This window comes from Hevea brasiliensis, chromosome 8, assembly GCF_030052815.1.
Source record: "Hevea brasiliensis isolate MT/VB/25A 57/8 chromosome 8, ASM3005281v1, whole genome shotgun sequence".
NCBI classification, from domain to species: Eukaryota; Viridiplantae; Streptophyta; class Magnoliopsida; order Malpighiales; family Euphorbiaceae; genus Hevea; species Hevea brasiliensis.
This window is the reverse complement of record NC_079500.1, coordinates 96,715,934-96,737,595: the sequence shown is the minus strand read 5'-3', so window position 1 is coordinate 96,737,595 and position 21,662 is coordinate 96,715,934. Positions and strand designations below refer to the sequence as shown.

Below are 21,662 nucleotides of genomic sequence, written 5' to 3'. Positions count from 1 at the left end.
GCTTAAACCTCCCTTATATCTTTTTATAAAGTTTAGACCACAAAACTGGATCAGCCAGTAAAAGGGCATTAATGTCCTGGCAATAGCAGGTCACCATAAACCCCTCTCCTCTTTCTTTCTATGAACTGTTCAAGACAAGATGGTTTTGCCACGTGTCACATTCTCTGATTATATCTAACCATGTCAGATTTCTAAATTTTGCTGGGGATAAGGTAAGGTAACCATGAAAGTTAGACAAGAAATTGGGATTTGATTTGGTGTGGCTGCTCTTTTCTTGTGCACGCGTCAACTTCGTTCTTCTTCCTTCTCATTGGTCCACTTGTGACGTCCACCATGCCGTTTGAGATCGTAATTGAAATGCCACTGAATCATAAGCTTGAGTTCTATGAAAATTGCATATTAAAAAGATTATTTTTTAATTAATTAAAATTAATATAAATTTTAATTTTAAATATACGATTTTCCATATAAATATAATATTGAATAAATAATAATTTAAAATTTTAAAAAATAAATATAAAAATATATTTTTATTTGATAAATTATTAATTACCTGATGGATATCCTGCTAAGAAAATGACTCCCATAAATTACAAAAATACAATAATCATTTACAATCTAATATTTTCCTCAAATTGAACTCCCATATTAAATTACTTTTATATATATATATATATATATATATATATATATATATATATATATATATATATATTATTGTATTTTGATTATTGATAATATTAAATGGATCATATTTCAATAGTAAAGTAATAAACGGCTGATTTTCAATAATCTATTTTTTCATTTATTTTAATTAAAAATTAGTCCATTCATGCTAGAATCTGATGAGGGCATAGTAGTTTAACAAGTAAGAAGAATATTTTTGTTCCCATACATTTTTTGGGATGAACAAAAATCGATTATATTCCAAAAATTAAATGAATTTTATTTATTTTATTCACTCAATTTAATTATTTTTTTTAAATTTAATTTTTATTCAATTCAATCCCTTCTTCAACACATATCATTGAAAAACAAATAAAAGATTAAAAGCATGTGATATTCTAATATTAAGGTAATTTTTATAATTCATCTCTGAATTTTACTTTATATTTTGTTTTATCATTTAATTTTAATTCATTATTAAAAAATTCTTCTAAGTAAGTTTTTAGGATAAAAAAATAATAAAATTATATTTTTATTTATTATCATCATAATGATTTATTTAAAAAAAAAAATTTACCTTTCACTAAAAATATACTAAAATTATATTTACAGACATCATATTGTAGTTTAGCATGATTTTTTTTTAATTTAAAATTTACTATTTTGCATTAAATATATTTTTATGAAATAAAATTAAAATTTAAAATTTTTTTAATAATAAATTAAAGTTAAAAGAGAAAAATTAAATATAAGGTAAAATTTATGACAGACTAATTATTGCTAACATTAATAAGTTAATAGAGAGAGACAGTGAAGGGAAACTTACAGGAGAAGTGGAATCTCAAAGAAATATACTCATAGCAATCAAATCAAAGAAAAAAAAAATCTCACAAGCAGGTTCTTTCTCTATCTGAAAATTGGGTCTGTGATCAAAACTCCAAAGTTAATAAAGGGCACAAATTTCCTGAGAATGGGGACCTTTGGTGAAGCCCCTTATGCACGCAATGATCATAATTAGAGGAACAGGTGATGAGTTTATTGAGTGTAGGAGTTAGCATGAAAAACCCTCACATGATGAGATTCATGGAGAGGGGAGAATCCATGTGATTTGAAGAGGGTTATGGCATGTGATGGCTTGTGGAGACAGCATGTCTAGCTTGGCTATAGGAGGCCAGCCAGTTGTCTCACAAGACACTGGATGAGAAAAAAAAAAAGGTGGAGAAAAGAGAGAGCGCTAAGCTAAAGATTGGCTGAGGGGTGAGGGATCCAATGGCTGGCAAAGGCTGAGAAAAATGTGAGTTTGGTAAATTTACAAACAGGTAGACGACAACCAAATTAAGTACCCATTAAGGTTTTTATTTTAATTTTTTGTTATATTCAAGTGCCTAGTAGAATCAGATGACTCAGATCTGGGGTTGGGCAGCTGATGATGTAAAAAAGTCAATGAATTTTGTTTTGTTTAACTACAAAGAGAAAACAATACTGAATTATCATTTTGATTGAGACAATGGTGGTAATATAAAATTCCAACAAGAAAATAATAGTTATAAAAATTATAAACAATATGATTTTAATTTAAAAAATTTACTCCATGAATGAGTGACTCCATAACCCATAGCACATAGGTCCACTTCTCATACTTCAAGCCCAGTTGAGCAGGAAGGATTGGGGCATGACTAGGCTTTCAATTGGGAGCATAAGGGTAAATTGTGTGACCCAACAAACAAGCACTGCACTGCCTCGGGGCCCTAAAGGCTACTAACATTAAAATTCCATCATAAGCAATTGTTTGCTGTACCAACAGCAACCTGGATTAGCGTCTGTTGAAGGTGGGCCTTGTTTCCTCCTTGTAGATTTTCTTCAATCTATTGAATGGATTGGGCACCAATGAAATGAAATGCCCTTCTCCTTCAATTCTCCTTGATCTTGTTTGTCTTGAAATTCAGAAATTGGGTATAGTATATGTCAATGGGCACCTAAATTTTAAAGCTGGATTTAAGTTTCTAATAAGATTAAATTGTTAGATACTTTGAATAATGGATTTTATTTTTAGCAAGGGATTGGAAGAGTGACGATTAGAATATGAATGCGTATTAGTGATATGCTTTCAATCACTAAATCAAGTCAAATTATGTAATAATTATATTCTTTTAAAAGAAAAAAAAATAGAAGTCTGAATCAGTTTCGAAGGATCTTATTGGAGGAGTGTGTAAATCCAAATGCAGGAAAGAACAACCTCTTTTAACTAGCACCCATTTGGCCAACAAGTAATATTGCGCAAAGCAAATGCTAGAAACAGTTGATTGTCTCTCTGTGGATGACCTATGGACCCTGAAATCTCTGCATTTGCTAAAGTATTTGCCCATGTCGCTTCTGCACTTGAGCTTCTTTGTTACCTTAAAATATGATTTGGGGCTTCACATGCATCATATATTTGGTACTTCCCTATTGTCTTTATATGATTCTTGAGGAATATAAGGAACTCATAATCCATGTGTTAATTTGTGGTTCTCAATTTTGGGTTGAATTTAGTGGGCATGTGAATTGAGTGGCAATACACAACGTCCCTACTAATCAAATTGCCTGCCATTTGCATATTTGCTTCATTTTTACATGACTGTCTACCTAAACTTTATTTCTTATATATAGTATCTGAATCTATACCTTAAAGCAAGCTAGAGTGACCCTAAATCCTTATTAGCTGGAAAATAAGAACTAATAATGGGTTGTGGTAATCCCATACTTTATAAATGGAATAACTTTACTGTTACACTGAAATGTTTCCGTGGTGGTACTTCTTTAAATCCTTATCATCTAAATTCACCAAACAAGAAAGCATAGTCCTTGTTAGCTAAAGCCTAAAGTGCATGACAGAAACACCCTTTTTTAGTTCTCAACAAGCATTAACCACTTCAATGAATTATCAGTTTCAAATTGTACAAAATGCTCACTTAATTGCCTCTGCAATTTCCAACAACATGCCTTTAATATCCCAAACCAAGGCTTGGCCTGTTGGGGTTGGGAACCTCACCTCGTTTATTGGGGAAGAGATGACAATCATGCGTGTGGAGGACTGTGTTCATTTGCTTTCTCCTGCCTATAGATTTCTGCTTCTGAGGCTTCAGTTCTGAACCAAAAAAAGTTGAATTGACTGGTTTGTTGTGATACCTAATGTGGTCCTTAGTTGCTGTAATTTCAAGCATGACTCGCATGATATTCAATATCCCAAGCGATAAGGTGTAAAACTCCATTTTCAAACTTGAGAACTGTGATTTTGGAAGGGATACATGAAAATGACTCTCAATCAAGGGATATCGAATTTTTAAGTGGGCTTGGAAAGCAATAAGCAAAGAGAAGTCTTAAATCGTGTTAATATGCCATATTCAACTTGAAAGAGAAGTCTTATTGCACAATTTCCTGAAGGATAAAGAAGCTAATTCAAATTGCCTATACCAATTACGCAAACATGCATGGCCACCTTCTTGCTTATTAGATTCTTTAGGAACCTTTTGCCATGGTTGATCATGATGGTGGTTAGGTTAGTTAATGTGGTAGTTAGTCTTCAATCTCCACTAATCATAGTTTAAGGGTCAAATTTAAGGGCAAAGGGCGAGGTCCCTCTTAGGATCATGCAAAGTAAAGCATGAGATTACAAGGGCCATTAAAAGGGAAAGAAAGGAAGAAAAAGTTGGATCTAAAGTGGTCATGCATGGGGAGAAAACAAAGAAGGATTATAAGATATGATTCCAAATTTTGCTTGCTCGAGAAACTTGGAACATTTCTAGGGATTGCGTAAAGCTCAATGGAAGCTATATATGTAGGGAGAGAGTGTATGTGTCTTATGTTTAAGAGAGGAGACATCAATGGTCCCTTGCTCCAACATAATGGTCCAGAAAAGAGCAGGCAAGTTTTCCATAAGAAGCACGCATGAACATTTTGATAGATTAGTTTATATTTACTTAATTATAGTTATATGCCAATCACTTTTTGTTCTTAGTGCTCTCTTTAGCATAATTAGTGATTACAAAAATTAATCACTATTTTAAAACTTTTTCAAGTGCTCGAGTTTTGAAGGTAATTAAAGATATCATATATAAATCATCAAAATTATGATATTTTAAGTTCAATTCTTAATTAAAATAAAATGAAAAGATATTATATAAATATTTTGGTATCACAAAAAATATCAATTTAATTCAATACTAAAATCATAATATTATTCAATCAATATATCTTTCTTGTTAGTGAAAATCCACACTATATGCAATATAAGATTATAAAAATTAATATTCATATCATATTATCTATAATAATGAGATTTAAGCTTTTATTTATTTTACGACAGTTAGTACCTTAAATTTTTATGTAAGGTATTACATTGAATCCAAAAATTAAGCATATTAGGCTCCCATGGGAAATATTTTCTTAGACCATGTTCAATAATAGGTTTTAAAGTAATATTTAGCGTTTTGACTAAAGTCAAAATACTATCTCTTTTATTTATATTGTTCGATAGCATAATATTTATACTAGTGTTTAGAGATTGAGGAAGCCTTTTGATTAAGGTTAACAAGATTATACTATTATTTTTATATTTAATAGTCAATTTAATAGTTATTTTTACCAAACACTTATATTTTAACAGCTACATGAATAGGTAATTACTAACAATTAATATTTAGTAAAACAACTGACAACTATTAAAACAGTTAATACTAAACATGGCCTTAGAAAACATTTTCCACATTTTTTTGTCTTGGGGGTACTCAGAAAATTAATCAATAAAAAATATGATAATCGTATTAAAATGTAAAAACAATTATATATGCATAGCATTACAACTAAATAATGAAAAATATTTTCATAAAAAAATATTTTTTTTTAAAAATATTAAATGGTTTGAATTATAAAAATACAATCAAATCAATGTATAGATAACGGTTTTATTATAATGGTTTATTGTGATCAGTTCTGTGTGGGTATCACTATAATCAGCTGTTATAATAAAATCATTGTATCTACATCAATTTTACCAAATAAAAATAATTTAAACCTCAATTATACCCATGTACTTATTATAGAAGTTTAATTAAGTTCATTTTTAACTTTTTGTTTAATTTAGCCTAAAAGTTTTATTTAAGATCAATTTAACCAAAAAATTAAGAAAATAAATTGAACTTTTTGATATTTGAACTTAAATCAAGAAATTAAGAAATTTAATCTCAAAATTAAGAAATTGAACTTCTTAATTTTTTATTTAAATTAAAAAATCAAGAAATTTTACTCATAAAGTTCAATTTTTGAACTAAATTAAGCTTAAATTGAAACTTCTGAGCTAATTTAGACAAAAATTAAAAATGAGCTAAATTAAACTTTCCCAATATTTACAGAGACTGAATTGAATATTTTGCCAAGTAAAAATTCGGTATGCAGTAATTGTTATACCAGAGATTTGCTTGGAGTTCCTCCTAGCTTATAATTGTCTTAATTATCTTCCTAATAATCTATTCTACCTTATATTTTACTTCAAAATCAAAGCTCACATCTCCTTTTATGTACATATATCACACACAGAAATAATCAATCAGTGATCATCTCTGTTATCCAACCCATTAATCATAAATAACCACCAAAAATATAATAACTTCAAGAAATTATGATGTTTTAATAATTCCACAATATATCATTTTCTTTTTGTTTACGGATAAGAGAAGCTTTAAAGGGCAAACATTATAGTAGACTTAAACTCTGTTTGATATTGAGGTTCTGGATAAAAAAATTTATTATTTTTTAAAATAATATTTTAAATATCATTGAAAAATGTAATTTGAAAAAAAATATTTTTATTATTTTATAGTTTTTATAATTAAATTACATTAAAATTAATTTTAAATTAATATTTAATAGCTTATACATTGGTATAAATTTATTTTATCCAAATTTAAACTCTAATCTTACAGGTAAAATTCACTTAGAAATTAGTTTCATGTCATTAATTTAATCGCTTATTAGTAATTAAATATTATTTTTGATTTCATTTCAAAATTAAAATTGATTGGTCAAAAATAGGCTAGAATAATAAATAATATAATTACTTATTAGCATAATAAAGAAAAATCAAGCTAAAAACAAAACTCAAATATAGGAATATTAATATATAAAAATTACAATGACATGATTTTAATAATATCTTTAATAATTTTAAGAATTAATGAAAACTACAACAATTTATAGCGTTATTAAAATTAATAAAAATTTGAAATTAAGGTGTCAATTATCAATTTTTAATATTTTATTATATTTACAAGAAAAAAAAGTTGAGAATAGAGAAAATTAATTTATAAAATAAATTTGAGTGTTCATAAAAATATATAAAATTAAAAAAAATAATTAAATATTAATAAAAAAATAAAATAAATTAATAAAGCAACAGTGTGAACTCGAGAGAGACTTTGAAGGAGGAGGACCTGAGCGGGAGTCCACCGAATCGTACGGCTAATGCACGGCGTAATACGTGGACCGATAAATCCGCATAATTTGGTGGGGCCCAAACTTCTCCACCTACAGCTCATTTGAAATTTGGCTTTGGCTGTCAAACATCTTGGCTTTGGCGGGTCCCATTCGAAGGCATATTACAAAAACATCCTTACATTTTTATTTATTATTACAAATTTAAATATAAATATTCAACCTAATGATGGTTAAGTTCATTTAACTTATAATAGCTAAAATTGTATGCAAAACTAATGAATTACTATAACATTAAGAAAGACCTAATGGATTAGGGTAATGCCTCAAAAGTTGTGGGTGCAGAACACATTGGTTGGAAGTAAGAGTGTTAGATTTCGGTTCGATTCGATTCAGGATTTAGTTAGAAACCGAAATTGAATTAAAATTTTAGTATAGTTTCAGTTCAGTTCTTAATTATTTCGATTTCAGTTTGGTACGATTCTTGATTCTTCATTTTTTATTCGGTTCGGTACGATTTTGGTTCGGTTCTCGATTCTTAAAATAATTTTATGTCATTATTTTTTTAAAAAGTCATTCTTAAATTAGTATGCAAGTTTTAAATTGAGTTATTATACATAACATATTATATAATATATAAATATATTTAAGAAAAAAAAATATATATATATATATAAAAGATAATAGTATATTTATAATTAATAATTATAAGATAATTTAATGTATTTATAACTAAAATTATTAAAAAAAAATAGAAAAATAAAATATAATATTAGGTTTTATTTAATTCATAATTATATATACAATATAAATATATATAATTATATTGAAAATATATAATACATCTAAAAAAATATAAAAAAATATATGTATAAATTCGGTTTTCGGTTCGATTCTGATTCAGTATGATTTCGGTTTGGTTTCAATATTGTTTTGGTTCAGTTCTTAGTGAAAAACCATAACTGAATTAAAGTATCAAAATAAATTCGGTTCGATACAGTTATTTGGTTCAGTTCGATTTCCCTAAGAACCATGCACAACCCTAATTGGAAGTATAATGTTAAAGGGTTTCTATTTCTACCAAGGCTATATTTTATAATATTAGTTATTTTAATAGTTATTAGTTGTTTTAATAATTGTCAGTTGTTAGCTATTAGATATTAAATATTAATAGTTAGTTATTTATATAGTTGTTAAAGTTAAAGTATTCAGTAAAAATAGCTGTTGAATTAACTGTTAAATGTAAAAATAGTGATATAATTTTGTTCATCTTAATCAAAATACTTCTTTAATATTTAAAAGTTAAGAGAGATAATTTTTTACAAACCACTCCTTCAACCTGTAAATGATAATATAAATACTATACTATCGAACAATATAAATAAAAGAGAGAATATTTTAATTTTATTAAAATATTAAATAATATTTTAAAAATTATTACTAAACAGGCCCAAGTACCAACCAGTGGTCTCACAATTCCCTCCAAATTCAAGCCCACCATCTCCTATTGAAAGGAGGGAAAAATCAAAAGGACCAACAGGAAAGGAAAGCAAAATGTCGGGACAGAACATGTAATCAATGGCACAACTTGCAATTGAAGCAAGGCCGTTTCATATTCAGCCCCTTAGGCCTTAGATGCCAATCATTCCCTCACATGCCCCTGGCTCTTTACCCAAACCTTAAGAATTCTATTCCCAAAATGGTTGAACCCCAAGGGCATTTCTGTCAAATAATGAATAGAAATGAATTACAGTAAAAAAGAAAGTTTTTGGTTTAATTAACTAGAGAACAAAAAACAGCATTAATTAAGGGTGATAATTGGGTTTCTCTTTTTTGACAATTTCATGCCTCTTGCCTCCATAAATACCAGCCCACTCTTTGGCCTCTCCTCACACCCCACAACCCCAAAAGACCCCATCTCTCTTCCTCTCTTCTTCTTTAGAGCATAGGTTAGGGAAGAAATCAATGGCTGCTAGGGGTGCAATTGGTATTGTGTCTGTAGTACTGTTTCTGACTTTTGCTGATGCAAGAATTCCTGGTGTTTACACTGGTGGATCCTGGCAGAGCGCCCATGCTACTTTCTATGGTGGCAGTGATGCTTCTGGGACAATGGGTACTGCCATTTTTTGCCTATGCATTCTTCTATTCTTGTTAGGGTCATCACTTTCCACTGATTTGCTTCATTTATATTGATCTGTTCTTCACCACTGGAGGGTATCTGCATTTTTCATAATTGGCCAATGATTGGTTGCTGCATTTCCAAAGAAAAGCCCATATTAACGAGTAGAAATGGAAAATTCACGTAATCTCAAGAATTCCATTTGCAGAAATGATCTTATTCTTCTCTTTATTCATGTGCAGGTGGTGCTTGTGGGTATGGAAATCTGTACAGCCAAGGCTATGGGGTTAACACTGCAGCACTAAGCACAGCCCTGTTCAACAATGGACTTAGTTGTGGTGCCTGTTTCGAAATCAAGTGCGCTAATGAACCACAATGGTGCCACTCCGGCAGCCCATCAATCTTAATCACAGCTACCAACTTTTGCCCTCCTAACTATGCTCTGCCTAATGACAATGGCGGGTGGTGCAACCCTCCTCGCCCTCACTTCGATCTTGCCATGCCCATGTTTCTCAAGATAGCCGAGTACAGTGCCGGAATCGTCCCCGTTGCTTATCGCCGGTAAAAGATCGTGCTCTTACTCTGCTTACTCCTTTCCGGTGCTCTTTCTTTCAAAATTTGCAATGGATATCATATGTTGACTATCGAAGAAAGGAATATGTTTTAATTTTATTCTTACCAATGGTATGAAAATACTATTTTTCATACAATAAATAATTCTATAAATTATATTTTTAATATTTTATATTTTAAAATTTGGCATATGAAGAGAAAAAAATATTTTTTAATATTATTTTAAATATTATTAAAAATAACTTTAAAATATTTTATTATTTTATTATTTTCTAATTAATATATTTATAAAGCGTTTTTTAACAGTAAATTGAAATTACTAAAATACCCAAGAAAATAATTAAATTTCCATGTTTTTGTAGGGTGCCATGCAGAAAGCAAGGAGGAATCAGGTTCACGATCAACGGTTTCAGTTATTTCAACCTGGTATTGATCACCAACGTCGCAGGTGCAGGAGATATCGTGAAGGCGAGCGTGAAGGGCGCAAATACTGGATGGATGACGATGAGCCGTAACTGGGGTCAAAACTGGCAATCAAATGCTATTTTAGTTGGTCAGTCACTCTCTTTCAGGGTCACAGCCAGTGACAGACGTACCTCCACCTCTTGGAATATTGTCCCTTCACATTGGCAGTTTGGTCAAACTTTCACTGGAAAGAATTTCAGGGTCTAATTTTCCCTCTTAATTTTTGGGTTTTTCCCTCCGTTTCTGGGAAATGTTGAAATGGGAAAAATGCGTTGGTGAGCTTCTTTTAAAGAGGGTTTTTTTTTTTTTTTTAATTTTTTTTGGGGGCAAAAGGTGAAAAAGTTCATGTAAGGGATGAGCTGAGGAGGCTGCACAGTCAAATAGCCCGCAGCTTTTGTTTACCATAATGTTATAATATAATATATATTTTAATGGTACTATTTTGTGTAAAGTTAATGGCTTTTTCAATTTGATTGTATGGTTAGCAATTTGAGCTAGAAAGATGAGGAATTTTCTTTTCATTGTTTGGTTGGAAATAAGAATTGGAGCTTGGAAGGAACAGACTTTTCCTGATAAAAGTCAAGTGTACAAGTTGAAATTGAACCAGTGGAATGGAAGTGCTGCTTTTAGTATAATCTTTTCTTAGTTCACACAAAAATATTCTTCTTATCCTCAAAGTTCTTTAATGTCAGCTTGAATGCTAAGTCTGTTACACAATGAAAGATTGAGATTAATGATCTTGGTTAGCTAAAGAAAAGAACAACTTTGAAAGATTTCAAAGGATTATAAGAAAATTTTCTAACTTTTGGAGGCATAAGTAGAATTTTATTTATAAATATAAGAATAGAAATTGCACAAAATGTGGGAAAACTTCCCATTTCCATACATAAATTAGTTCCAGTTAACTAATTAGAGGTGTCAATGTAATCAATTATAAAGATGCAGCAAATATTTTTTCATATCCCATTTGGACAATGGCAGGAATAGGATTCATCATTAACATCCTTTGACCTTTAAGGCTTTGTACTCTCATCATGCATGCCAAAGAAAAGGAAGGATAAAGAAATACTTTCTGGGAATCGTATAAAAGAGTATATCAATTCTACCTGCTTATTTAAGATAGCAGATGTAGCATACGGTGGAATCAAATTAAAATGATTTAATACTGACAGCATGTAAGCTAATGTGTAAGGTAATGGTTGAAGTCTTTTAGGCATATCATCAAACAACTGGGGAGGTTTCCCTTCAGCGCATCAGATCAAATAACTGGACAACACCCAACAACCATTTCATGGGTGTATAATTAATGTCATCCATTAAAAAAATTTATATGTGAGATGGGATTTAGTAGACAGCGGTATCAAACACCCGCCATCTGTGGATTCCATCCCTACGGTTGTCTGGCCGCTGCCTAATTGCATACCAACTTTCCCAAAAACAGCTATCTGCTATGAGAAAACAGGTAGCAATCAGGCTTTCTATGTCTGCATCGTTGTTCAATGAGAAAACAAAAACAAAGTGCTTCCGCTTAACAAAAACAACAAATGCAAATTGTAACCATACCAACACAAAAAGAAGAGCTAATAATAACATTGGATAAATTTTGAGATTTGGGTTCATATCAAGTGTAAAAGATTGAAAGATCCCTCATTGTGGGAAAACCCAAATCAAAAAAAGGTTAAAAAGAAGGGAAAATGGCAAATTGGAGACGTCCAAGCTCAAATCCTTGAGAAGAATGGCGGCATCTTCAACTTATCCATTCACTCTTTTTTTTTTTTTTTTTTTGGTAACCTTTGGTTTGATTGTTGAGATCCCCACTCAAGCCTCTCTCTTTCAAATCATAACCCATTAGCTTACACACTTATAAAAGCATCAAGGAATGCAAATTTGGGATAAATATTGATGAAAATTTTAGCCCAGGGGTATTTTTTGTGACGGCCGGAGATTCAAGATAAAGGGCAAAGCCACTGAAATTCCAGGTTTCTTCAACTTTATGGGAGAGAGTCTGAACTCTCCGGGCTTTCGAGAGCCCATTAGAAAAGCCCATTGCTCAGTTTTACTATTTTGAGGAAGAATAAGTGCTTGTTTGCTGTATCACTTTGGATAAAATTGGGAAGTTTGAAAAAATTATTTTAGTATTTTTAAGTATTTTAGTATATTTATGATTAAAAATTAGTAAATTTATTTTTAAATTATTTTTTAATTAATATATTTTAAAAAAATATATTTTTTTCTTTAGCAATTTTAATGGCAATGCTAAATATATCTGATATGTGTACTTGGAATTTATAAAATTCACTAAAATTATATTTTCTATTTACCCTTTGTATTGAGAGAAAGGAGAGAAGGGAAAAAAATTAAAAAAAATCTAATTTTTTAATTTTTCTTATTTAAATATTAAAAAAGAGAAAAAGGAGAAGAATATAAACAGAAATTCCATTTTTTAAATCCTCATAATTGATCAAAATATTTTCCTGTAGATTAGAGTGAAACCAAGGAAAATGTGGAAATAAAAATATTACATATTAAAATTAATTAGATTCCCTTATATATAAGAAAAAAAAATATGAGAGTATAGTAATTATTTTCTCTCTTTTCTTTTAAGAAATAAAATTTATTTCTCTTTCATTTTAATAATTTATCTAAATTAGATAAAAAAAAAATTAAATTTTCTTTTATTTATTTATTTTCTTTTTATTTTCTCTGCATAACTAAGATGGTAAAATAGAATGAATATCTTATTCTCTATTGCTCTATGCTGTCAATATTGATGGTTCTCAACTATGGTGATATCAATAATCTGCTTATATTTAATAATCTGACTGGCCTAAGACTTGATGTTGTTCATTGCTGTTACCTGAGGCTGCTGCCATATTTTCCCCCTGCTGCTTGACCTGATTGTCTGCCAATATTTCTTGTGCTGGTGTAGTTGGTTGTATATTTTCAAGGAACAAATGCTAATGCAAATAATGCAGATTTTGTGCTGAAATAGTTTCACCAGTTGCGGCTGCTAATTCTGGAATTATTCTAGAATTATTTTGCTACAAAAGCACCATTGATGAGTTCAAATATCTTCCTACAAGATTGTTTTAATCAGTTGACCCCTGTTTTAACTGAGATTATTGGGTTAAGGTTGGGATAATTCAGACTCCATATGAATTATTGGTAATAATTCAGCAAGCTCATTTTATTTAGTAACAAGTTCTGGGGACCAGTATGGCATATTCAGGTCAAAACCAAACCCAAGACCATGTATAGGGCTATCAAAAACTCACAGGCAATTCTAGCAAACCTCCACTAAAGGAGGATGCCTAGTTCTTGTTGCAGCCCAATTTGTGAAGAGAAAACTACTTTTTCTGCACAATATGCAAAAACAACTCTGTAATATGCTAGCAATTTAGGGAAGCATCCTGATGGAAATAGTTCTGTCTCAATGATGCGTTGCTGAAATATCCTCTCTTCTAGTGGAAGAATCTTTGGCTCTCTAGGCTGCAATCCAATGTTAGCATTCGATCTACATGTCCTAAAGGCTCGTTTGACAGATTATTATGCTGTCAAAGCTATCCATAGTCATTCACAGAGTAGCTGTCAGGAAACCCAAGATTCTAACCCACCTCTTATGTTGGGCTCTTTGCTGTATTTTGCGTCTCCATTCTTCCAACTTCCAAGGAAACACAACAAACACGCCCAATTGATGTTTATGAAAAACCTCGGCCCCGTTTCCTTCACTTACCTTGACACGTGGAGATCATCTGATTAAGGTTGGCTCAGCTGGAATATATATATATATCTCCCTTAACACACACACGCGCGCGCGCACACGCACACACACACACATATATATACTAGACAACACACATTTGCATTGAAAATCGGAGTCAGGCAGACTTATCTCTCTAAACATTCCTACAAATTGTTCCAATAACACAAAATTCTACATTTCACATGGACAGTTGATTCCAGGCAAGCAGCCTCATAAGAGCAGCAACTCCTGCAACAAGAAATTCAGTACATCACACAGCAAATAAGTTAAGTTATTTTCTCTAGTTCTCACAACCCAGAGCATTTCGCTACTGAAATGAAGCTGATTTGGCTTATGGGAAAGTCGAACACAGCATACAAATACAGTTTCTAAACATGAAACAATAAATCAGCCTAGCCTGCGCAGAATAAATGCCTTGAAGCAAACGACACCATGAAACCAGAAGGCAACTCATTTTATGAGCCTCATCCTCTGGTGACCTGCCTCCCAATTTTGGAGCACATCATCTCAGCATCAGTTATGATTGTTTCCTGTAAGCAGCATCAATACTTCTTTGTGAGATCAACGCTAAGAATGTCAGAGACAAATAAAAAGCACATAACCATTTATATTACTGTTGAATGTTTTTCCACATTATTTTCGTTATTTGTTTCAAACAAAACATAGCTGATTTTTCATCAACATGCGATTCAGCAGCATGAGCTGAGTCCCACCATTTTTTTTTTTTTTGAGAATAACCACTCTTTTTCTTCCCTTGTTGAGACAATATAATCAAGATAGACTATGGTTATGCAACACAAATGGGAAGGAATGAACTGAGAATTCCATTTCTTCCACTGAGAATTGTACCGACCTTCAAAGTAGCCTCTTGCGTTTAGCTATTTGCCATTGCTTCAATAAAAATGAGACTCCCTCTTTCAAGGCAGCCTTCTTCCCTTCTTTATAATTCCACAGCTCTGAGATTATATACCTTCCACTCGGGTTGTATTCATTTATCTCCATTAAAGCATCAGTCACAGCCTTGTAAACTTCATCACCCATCTCATCTCTCAAATCTTTCAATTTTTCATCCTCATTGTCAATTACTTCCTGAACCAACAAATTGAAATATAGTCATATCATTGTGAAAGGAAGCAACAACCAGGGTTCAGTTGCAAACAAAAGGGCATCCTGGAGTACAGAAAAACGCCAGAATAACACAATAACTTGTATAATTTAATTAAACTGTCCAGTTACTAAGTGCGAAGAGCAAATCTTTCAACAGTTCTGCAATTCATATAATTTATAGTAAATTTTCCAAGCTCATCTACTGCAAATAACATGCACTTGGCTGCATAAATTCTATCAGAAATATAGCAGAGAGCACATTATCAGCCAAAAACATAATAAACACATGAATAATTATATAAATATGCAGGCAGAGCTCATAAGTGGTAAACATAAAGCATTCAATTCATGATAATTCTTGAAAGAAAACCACACTAAAAAACAAAACATGCACAAATGAGAACAAGAAATTGAAAAACTTAAATGATGAAATCCCGGGAAGATTATAGTGAAGCATACAAACTAAAAATTAAAGGAACCAGGCTGTGGAGAAATTGCAGTAAATTGGGGCTCAAGCCACACAGAATGTATAAGTGCCCAGTTTCCTCAATTTACTGATCCTCTCAATTGAGAATAGGATGATAAAAATAAAAATATTCTGGTAAAAAAATAATTGATTACTTTAAACACTACATATGCAACTATTCCCATGGATATTCAAGCAAAAAAATAGTTCTTGTGCTTATTAATTTTCATTCTAGCACTAAAGACATGTCAAATAAATGCAATAACAATACACATGATATGCATTGTTCAATTTGTAATATAGTGATTTCCAAAGATAAATATGTGGCAGCCAAAAATTAGAGATGCTTGTCAAAAGCGTACCTTATGTTTTTCTTCAACTGTGACAACTTTAAAAGGATGCCAGTCAGGATCTTTAAGATATTCCACCCACAATGAGCAAAGTTCGGAAGCTCTGACTTCTGCTTCATCTTCAGTATACTTTCTCTTCATTACTTCAAGGAATGGTTTACTCTCTAGTTCTCCCATCCTCTTAACGCCAATATGAGCACGACTTGATACTTCTTTCAGGCCCTGAAAATAAAGTGAATTAGTACTGTACCACAAGCAGGGGTAGTAAAATGGGTTATAAAGCTTCAAGCATTACTTGATGAATTATCTGAAAAGTATTTAAATAACAACTAAAACTTAGCAATTATAACAGAAAATTTTAATTTTATGGCCAGTGATCTATGGTTTTCTCAACTTATCTGTCATCAGCAACTCCACAGATAACTATTTGAGCAAGCAACATGACTAAGATGTTGAAGGTTTATGAAAAAGGCAGATGCCTGCTCTATCATAACTTGAAAGCTAACTGGAGTTAACTTTTAAAAACAGCAAAAATAGAAATTACATTAATTAATTCCTTCCGAGCATCCTGCAGTTCATCATTGCTCTTTCGCTCCTTTACAATAAGAGCCTGGTTCAGAGTTTCTAATTCATCAAGGTCTCCTTCCTTTTCTCTCAGATTCTGAATTATTAATTCCATCCTTTTCAGAACTTCTGCATCACCATCATCTCCCATATGCTTCATCACATTATATGAGCCTCTAAGTCTCTCGATTTCCAGTTCCAGAGCTTGTTTGGCATCCAGCTTTTTTTCCAGTAGAATGATTCTGTTGTGCAGTTCCTCTTTTTGCCTCTGAAAGCATGAATTTTTATTTTTTTAACAGTGACACAGAAATACTCCAGTAATTATTCAAGCACTTCAAACAACAAGCATACCTTCTGATCTTCAGCCAATTTCAATACATTCTCATCAGCCTTCTGTTGCTCCAAAGAAGCCAACTGAAGTGAGCTATTTCTGATTGCATTCTAGACAAGAAAATCAGAATAGGTAAACTTATCAAATGACCAGAATATTTGGGTTGATAATGTGATAAACATTTAAATGTGTGCTTCAATGGCGAATTATACCACAAAGTTCTGGATGAACCTTTTCTTCCCCCTTTTTCCTTTTAAGCATATCATCATAAGAAGAAACAAACAACTAATTTTAGAACTTTGCCCTCACAAAGACACAAAAGTTCACCAAGAAGGAGGGAATCTAAAGACCAGAACATTCACAAATGTATTGTAATAGCAAAAATCAATTGCACATGTATTATTAACTTGATGGCAACACAGCATCACCACCAACTCACCAGTGTTCCTTGAAAATGAGGGGATAAAGGAAGAGTGTGCAACTGTGCATGCTACCCATGCAATGGCTTCTCATAAAAGAAACTCTTTAAATAAAGGAGTTATTTTACCTTTTGTGGATGCCACAACAGGCAATAAAATCAAGGAATGGTACACATACACAAACAGCACTGTGAGAAGAAGCTTTGGGCCTGTTTACTTATGGAAAACAATTTTATGTTTTTCATTTTCAATTTTCCAGAAAAATTTCAATTTTCATTCAGTGGAAAACTTAGAAAACAACTGAAAGCATACACAACACGCACAAGTTATTACATTTTCTCAATATTCACTAATAGCTATTTTATTTAAAAATAATTAGTCACACTTTAAATAGAAAGTGAAAATAGGCAACAATGAAATTTTTTTTTCAAAAGTGTTTATTAGAAAAGAAGAAAAATAGAAGGGAAAAAGCGTATAAAAGAAATAACAAAATAAAATTAAAGAATTAATAGAAAATTAAAAAAGTAAATTTAGGGGAAAAGAAGAAAGAAATTCAAAACTTGGCGCAAATGAAAATTAAAAAAAATAGAAAAGAAAAGAAAATAAAATAGGAGAAAGCAGAAGTACTAAAATGCATGGGCTGTTTGAGGCCGAGAAAAAGGGCAAATAAAAATAACCAAACGAAAAAAAAAATAAAAGAGAAAAATGTCGAGAATTGGAAACGATAGATGCCTTTGCGTTTCCCAAATGGAAAACAGCCGCTCATGAATAAAAGAAAAAAATGGCAAAGATCATAAACCTGTTTCCCAAGAATTGTTATACCATTAGAGAATTGGAAATTAGGTTTTCAGTTTTCCATTTAGAAAATTTTTACAGTTGAACAAAACTATTTTTTAGTTTTCTTAGAAAATCTTTCTATTTTTTAGTTTTATTAGAAAAATTTTCCAGAAAACCATGCTATTTTTCCTTGAGTAAACGCACCCTTAGCCACCCTTGAAATCCAATGAGCACAAAATCATTGAGAAACCAAGCCTAAGTATATGAAATCAAGATCCCTCGCATATTCCTGCTCAGTGAAGATGGTTTCCTTTTGGAAGCAAATGGAATGATTAGAACCAGTGACAGCTTAACTTCATGCAAGTCACAAGTTACAAGTAAACTTTAGAGACACAGTGATCTGTTATTAAGACATTGTTTCAGTGAATCCCCAATAATGGTTAACTGTGACAGCTTACAACTCACTCATTTTACCAAACATAATGTACCTTTTCAATCTCTTCAGAAAGCTGCCTTCTATCACTTTCATTCTTGGCCTCACGCCTTTCCAATTCTGACCCACGCATTTCAAGCTCTTTTTTCTGAGATTCCAGTTGCAACTTAAGCTTTTCATGTTCATTAAATATCTTCTGAAAGTGCTCCCTTGCACTCATTTGAATTTTTTTAATCTCTGAAATGCAAAGAGACAAAGTAGAAATCAGTTTCCCCATAATACATGTACACAGCAAAATCCACGCCACTTTTTCCTTAGAATATGGATTATGCAGCAATATAAATGGAACTGCTGAAAGCCTAAAATAATCAAGACAAAAAGTCAATTGACCTTTCACAATCCAGCAGTAGTAAGTAAATAAAAAACACACCAAGGCTATTAAAAAAAATTACCTTCATTATAGGCATGAAGAAGCCTATCTTTCTCTTCCATCAACTTGTTGAGGGAGATTGAAGTCTCGCTACACTTTTGCTCCATCTCTTTTAAGTGTTTATTCTTAGTTTCAATAATGTTATTGAGATTGGATATTAGTTTGTCCTGTTTTCTTGCTTCTTCCTCCATGATTTCAGAAATTGTTTTAAGGTCTCCAATCTTCCGTAGGTGTTCTCCAATTATATTATCTGCATTATAATCATCAGCACGTGCAACCCAACAATGGACACCAGATTTTTCTCCACTATTAGTAAACCATTCTTTTTTCCCATGATGATCAGCTTCATATGCCTTCTCAAATGAAAGGGCATTATGTAAACCAGGCCAATCTTTGTGGAATTCCACAACAGCAGTCCCTGAATGACCTCGGTAATTCCATAGCGGATGAACTCTCGTGGGGTTAAAGCCTCTACTTATCAACTCATCCCTAAACTTGGATCCACTAGCTCCTACATATCGTCCGTCCTCTGCCCTTGTAGTTGGAATATTGACCACAATGCCTGTCCAAGGCCACACAAGTTTCTCGTTATGGTCACAACCACTGAAAGGATCAGTGTCAGCCTTTGGTTTTGATGGGCTGCCTACATCTGCAAGATCCTTCTCCAAGTACTTAACTAATGCCAGGTGATTTGCCTTGTCCTTAGCAGATCTTTTCTTTGATGGACTCTTGCCCACCCCAGAAGCATGCTGGAGGAGATCCTTGTATAAGTAATCTCGCTTTCTCTTCTTGGGGCAGTAAGGACAAGTAAAAGTCTCATCTGAAATTTTCACAGGGTGGTTTCCATTCTTCAGTTCTTCATAAGATTGAGCTTCATACTCATCCATTTCAGATTCACTCATATCTGTGTCCTCATCCGAACTGTGATCTATTGAACTTCCCATTTAAATTGCGTTAAGGAGTACTGAAAATTGAAAGAAACATTAAAATTAAGTAGAATATTCTGCATATGATATTAACAGACTACTACTATTGATAGGCAAGCTCTTTGCAATCAGATTCCAAAAGGAGCAAGAGGAAGGCATTCAAGCCTGAATCATGTATCAAACTACAAAAATAAAGCACAAAACTGTCACCCTAAGAAAGAAACCTAACAATGAGATATGTGAGGCAAACAAAATAATATGGGAAGCGGTAAATCCAGCAAAATAAAGCTGCTAAAACAAAAAAATGGTATAGCTCCTGTGGATAAATTGATCTTTAAAGGTCTCTAGATGTTTTTGGGAAAATATAGAGCAGAACATGCACTTGAAGGTTTCTAAGTGATTAGAAAAACAGAAAGAAAATAACACATTGCAGAAAGTATCCTTTTGGTCTAATTCACATTATTTGTCACTCTCTAGAACTCAAATTCAGGATCCACGAGATAAGGGCAGTCAATTCATTAAGCAACAAAAAGTTAATAAGGGGATGAAACAAAACAGGCTGGAGTCAGTTGACACGCAGAAGTTCAAAACCCAAATATAAAAAAGTAGTGAAGAATACAAGAAAAGAATGCACAATTCAAAATGAAATGGCCCAGGCATATTCAGTGGTCAGTAAGAACCACAAAATGAAACATTTATGCTGAATGCTTCAATGAAAATATGCATGAAAAGTAGCAATAATTCCATATCAATTCAGAAAATGGAATTGTAAACAATTGAATCCCCAACAAATTACTAAAGCTTCAAGGTCCCTGTGCTTTGCCCAGGAAAACTTAGAACATTCTCCATTCTTTTCCTATATTGAGCTCTTACATATCATACACTGAAGAGACGGCAAAAATGTAATACAGAAATGAGTCAAACCGAGCATTTAATGGTCCCATTCCCGAGAAACAAACAGAAAATAGGTAAAATATCAGTTTATCTCCGCGATAACTTCCCCAAGAACCAAACAGAATCCAAAACAAAGATAAGGAAAAAAATTTTTTTACGAGACCAGAACTTCTAATACATATGATAATCAAAAAAACATAACCATGATTAGCTAAGTTTCAAACAAAAATGATACATGCAGATCAGGGAAAAGAAAGGCCACAAAACAAAGAAAAACATGAGATAATACATTATACATGTAAAAATCGAAAGCCAAAGAACCATGCATGGATCAAAATAAGGTCAAAATGAAGACTAAAACAAGGACCAGATAAAATGCGAGCAAACCAGAGAACCTCGCGGGTGGAAAAATTGGAGCCTGAGATTGAGAAACTGGTAGCTTCGTGTACAGAATCGGCGGATATGGGAGGAGTTTGGGGGGATTTGATGGAGAAGAATTTGGGCCTTCGCACTTCTGAAGGAGTTTGGTACCTGAAGAAGATGACAAGAGAGTGTCTGCGAGTGCGTGAGTTAAAGTAGCAGAGACTATGGTGGATTGCACGCGCGATTGAAGCAAGTGGTGAAAGTGGGAATTGCAGACTTGAATGAGGATGTGAGGCTAGCAAATGCGGCCTTCTTTTTCTCTTGATTTTAAACAACTTTCCATCTATTGTTTTAATATTTCAATATTAAATCACATTATAAATTTTATTTAATAATAATTATGAATAAAATAAATTTACTTTATAAAAACAAAATTACTGTAATTTTCTAATTTTTTATTTTTAAGTTAATTACTTTATATGAGGTTCATAGTGGTTTTAATTTTAAATTATGATATTTTACATTTTAATTTTATTTATTATATAATT

The 21,662-nt window shown here is 31.9% G+C and overlaps 2 protein-coding genes and 1 non-coding gene across 5 annotated transcripts; 1 reads left to right on the top strand and 2 right to left on the bottom strand.

The window, feature by feature from the left end:
- The first annotated feature begins 9,015 nt into the window (after window positions 1-9,015).
- On the top strand, window positions 9,016-10,742 carry LOC110645044 (expansin-A4). Its single transcript, XM_021798041.2, has 3 exons — window positions 9,016-9,247; window positions 9,496-9,814; window positions 10,189-10,742. The coding sequence occupies exons 1-3, from the start codon at window positions 9,100-9,102 to the stop codon at window positions 10,496-10,498; spliced, it is 777 nt and encodes a 258-aa protein (XP_021653733.2). The 5' UTR covers window positions 9,016-9,099; the 3' UTR covers window positions 10,499-10,742.
- Window positions 10,743-11,619: 877 nt separating this feature from the next.
- Window positions 11,620-11,772, bottom strand: LOC131182757 (small nucleolar RNA snoR143). The gene has a single exon (XR_009151017.1). It is a non-coding gene; the product is annotated as a small nucleolar RNA snoR143 (small nucleolar RNA).
- Window positions 11,773-14,134: 2,362 nt separating this feature from the next.
- LOC110645048 (protein INVOLVED IN DE NOVO 2) lies at window positions 14,135-21,339 on the bottom strand. Of its 3 annotated transcripts, none has more exons than XM_021798046.2 (8): window positions 21,139-21,337; window positions 18,954-19,895; window positions 18,557-18,738; window positions 16,893-16,982; window positions 16,522-16,809; window positions 15,990-16,199; window positions 14,908-15,143; window positions 14,135-14,584 (listed from the first exon to the last, which is right to left on the bottom strand). In XM_021798046.2, exons 2-7 carry the CDS (start codon window positions 19,873-19,875, stop codon window positions 14,910-14,912), a joined length of 1,926 nt encoding a protein of 641 aa, XP_021653738.1. In that variant the 5' UTR covers window positions 19,876-19,895; window positions 21,139-21,337; the 3' UTR covers window positions 14,135-14,584; window positions 14,908-14,909. The 3 variants fall into 3 exon arrangements, with proteins under 3 accessions (XP_021653738.1, XP_021653737.1, XP_058007744.1); XM_021798045.2 differs by having other exon boundaries at window positions 21,147-21,334; XM_058151761.1 differs by lacking the exon at window positions 14,135-14,584 and having other exon boundaries at window positions 14,907-15,143; window positions 21,147-21,339.
- Window positions 21,340-21,662: the final 323 nt, after the last annotated feature.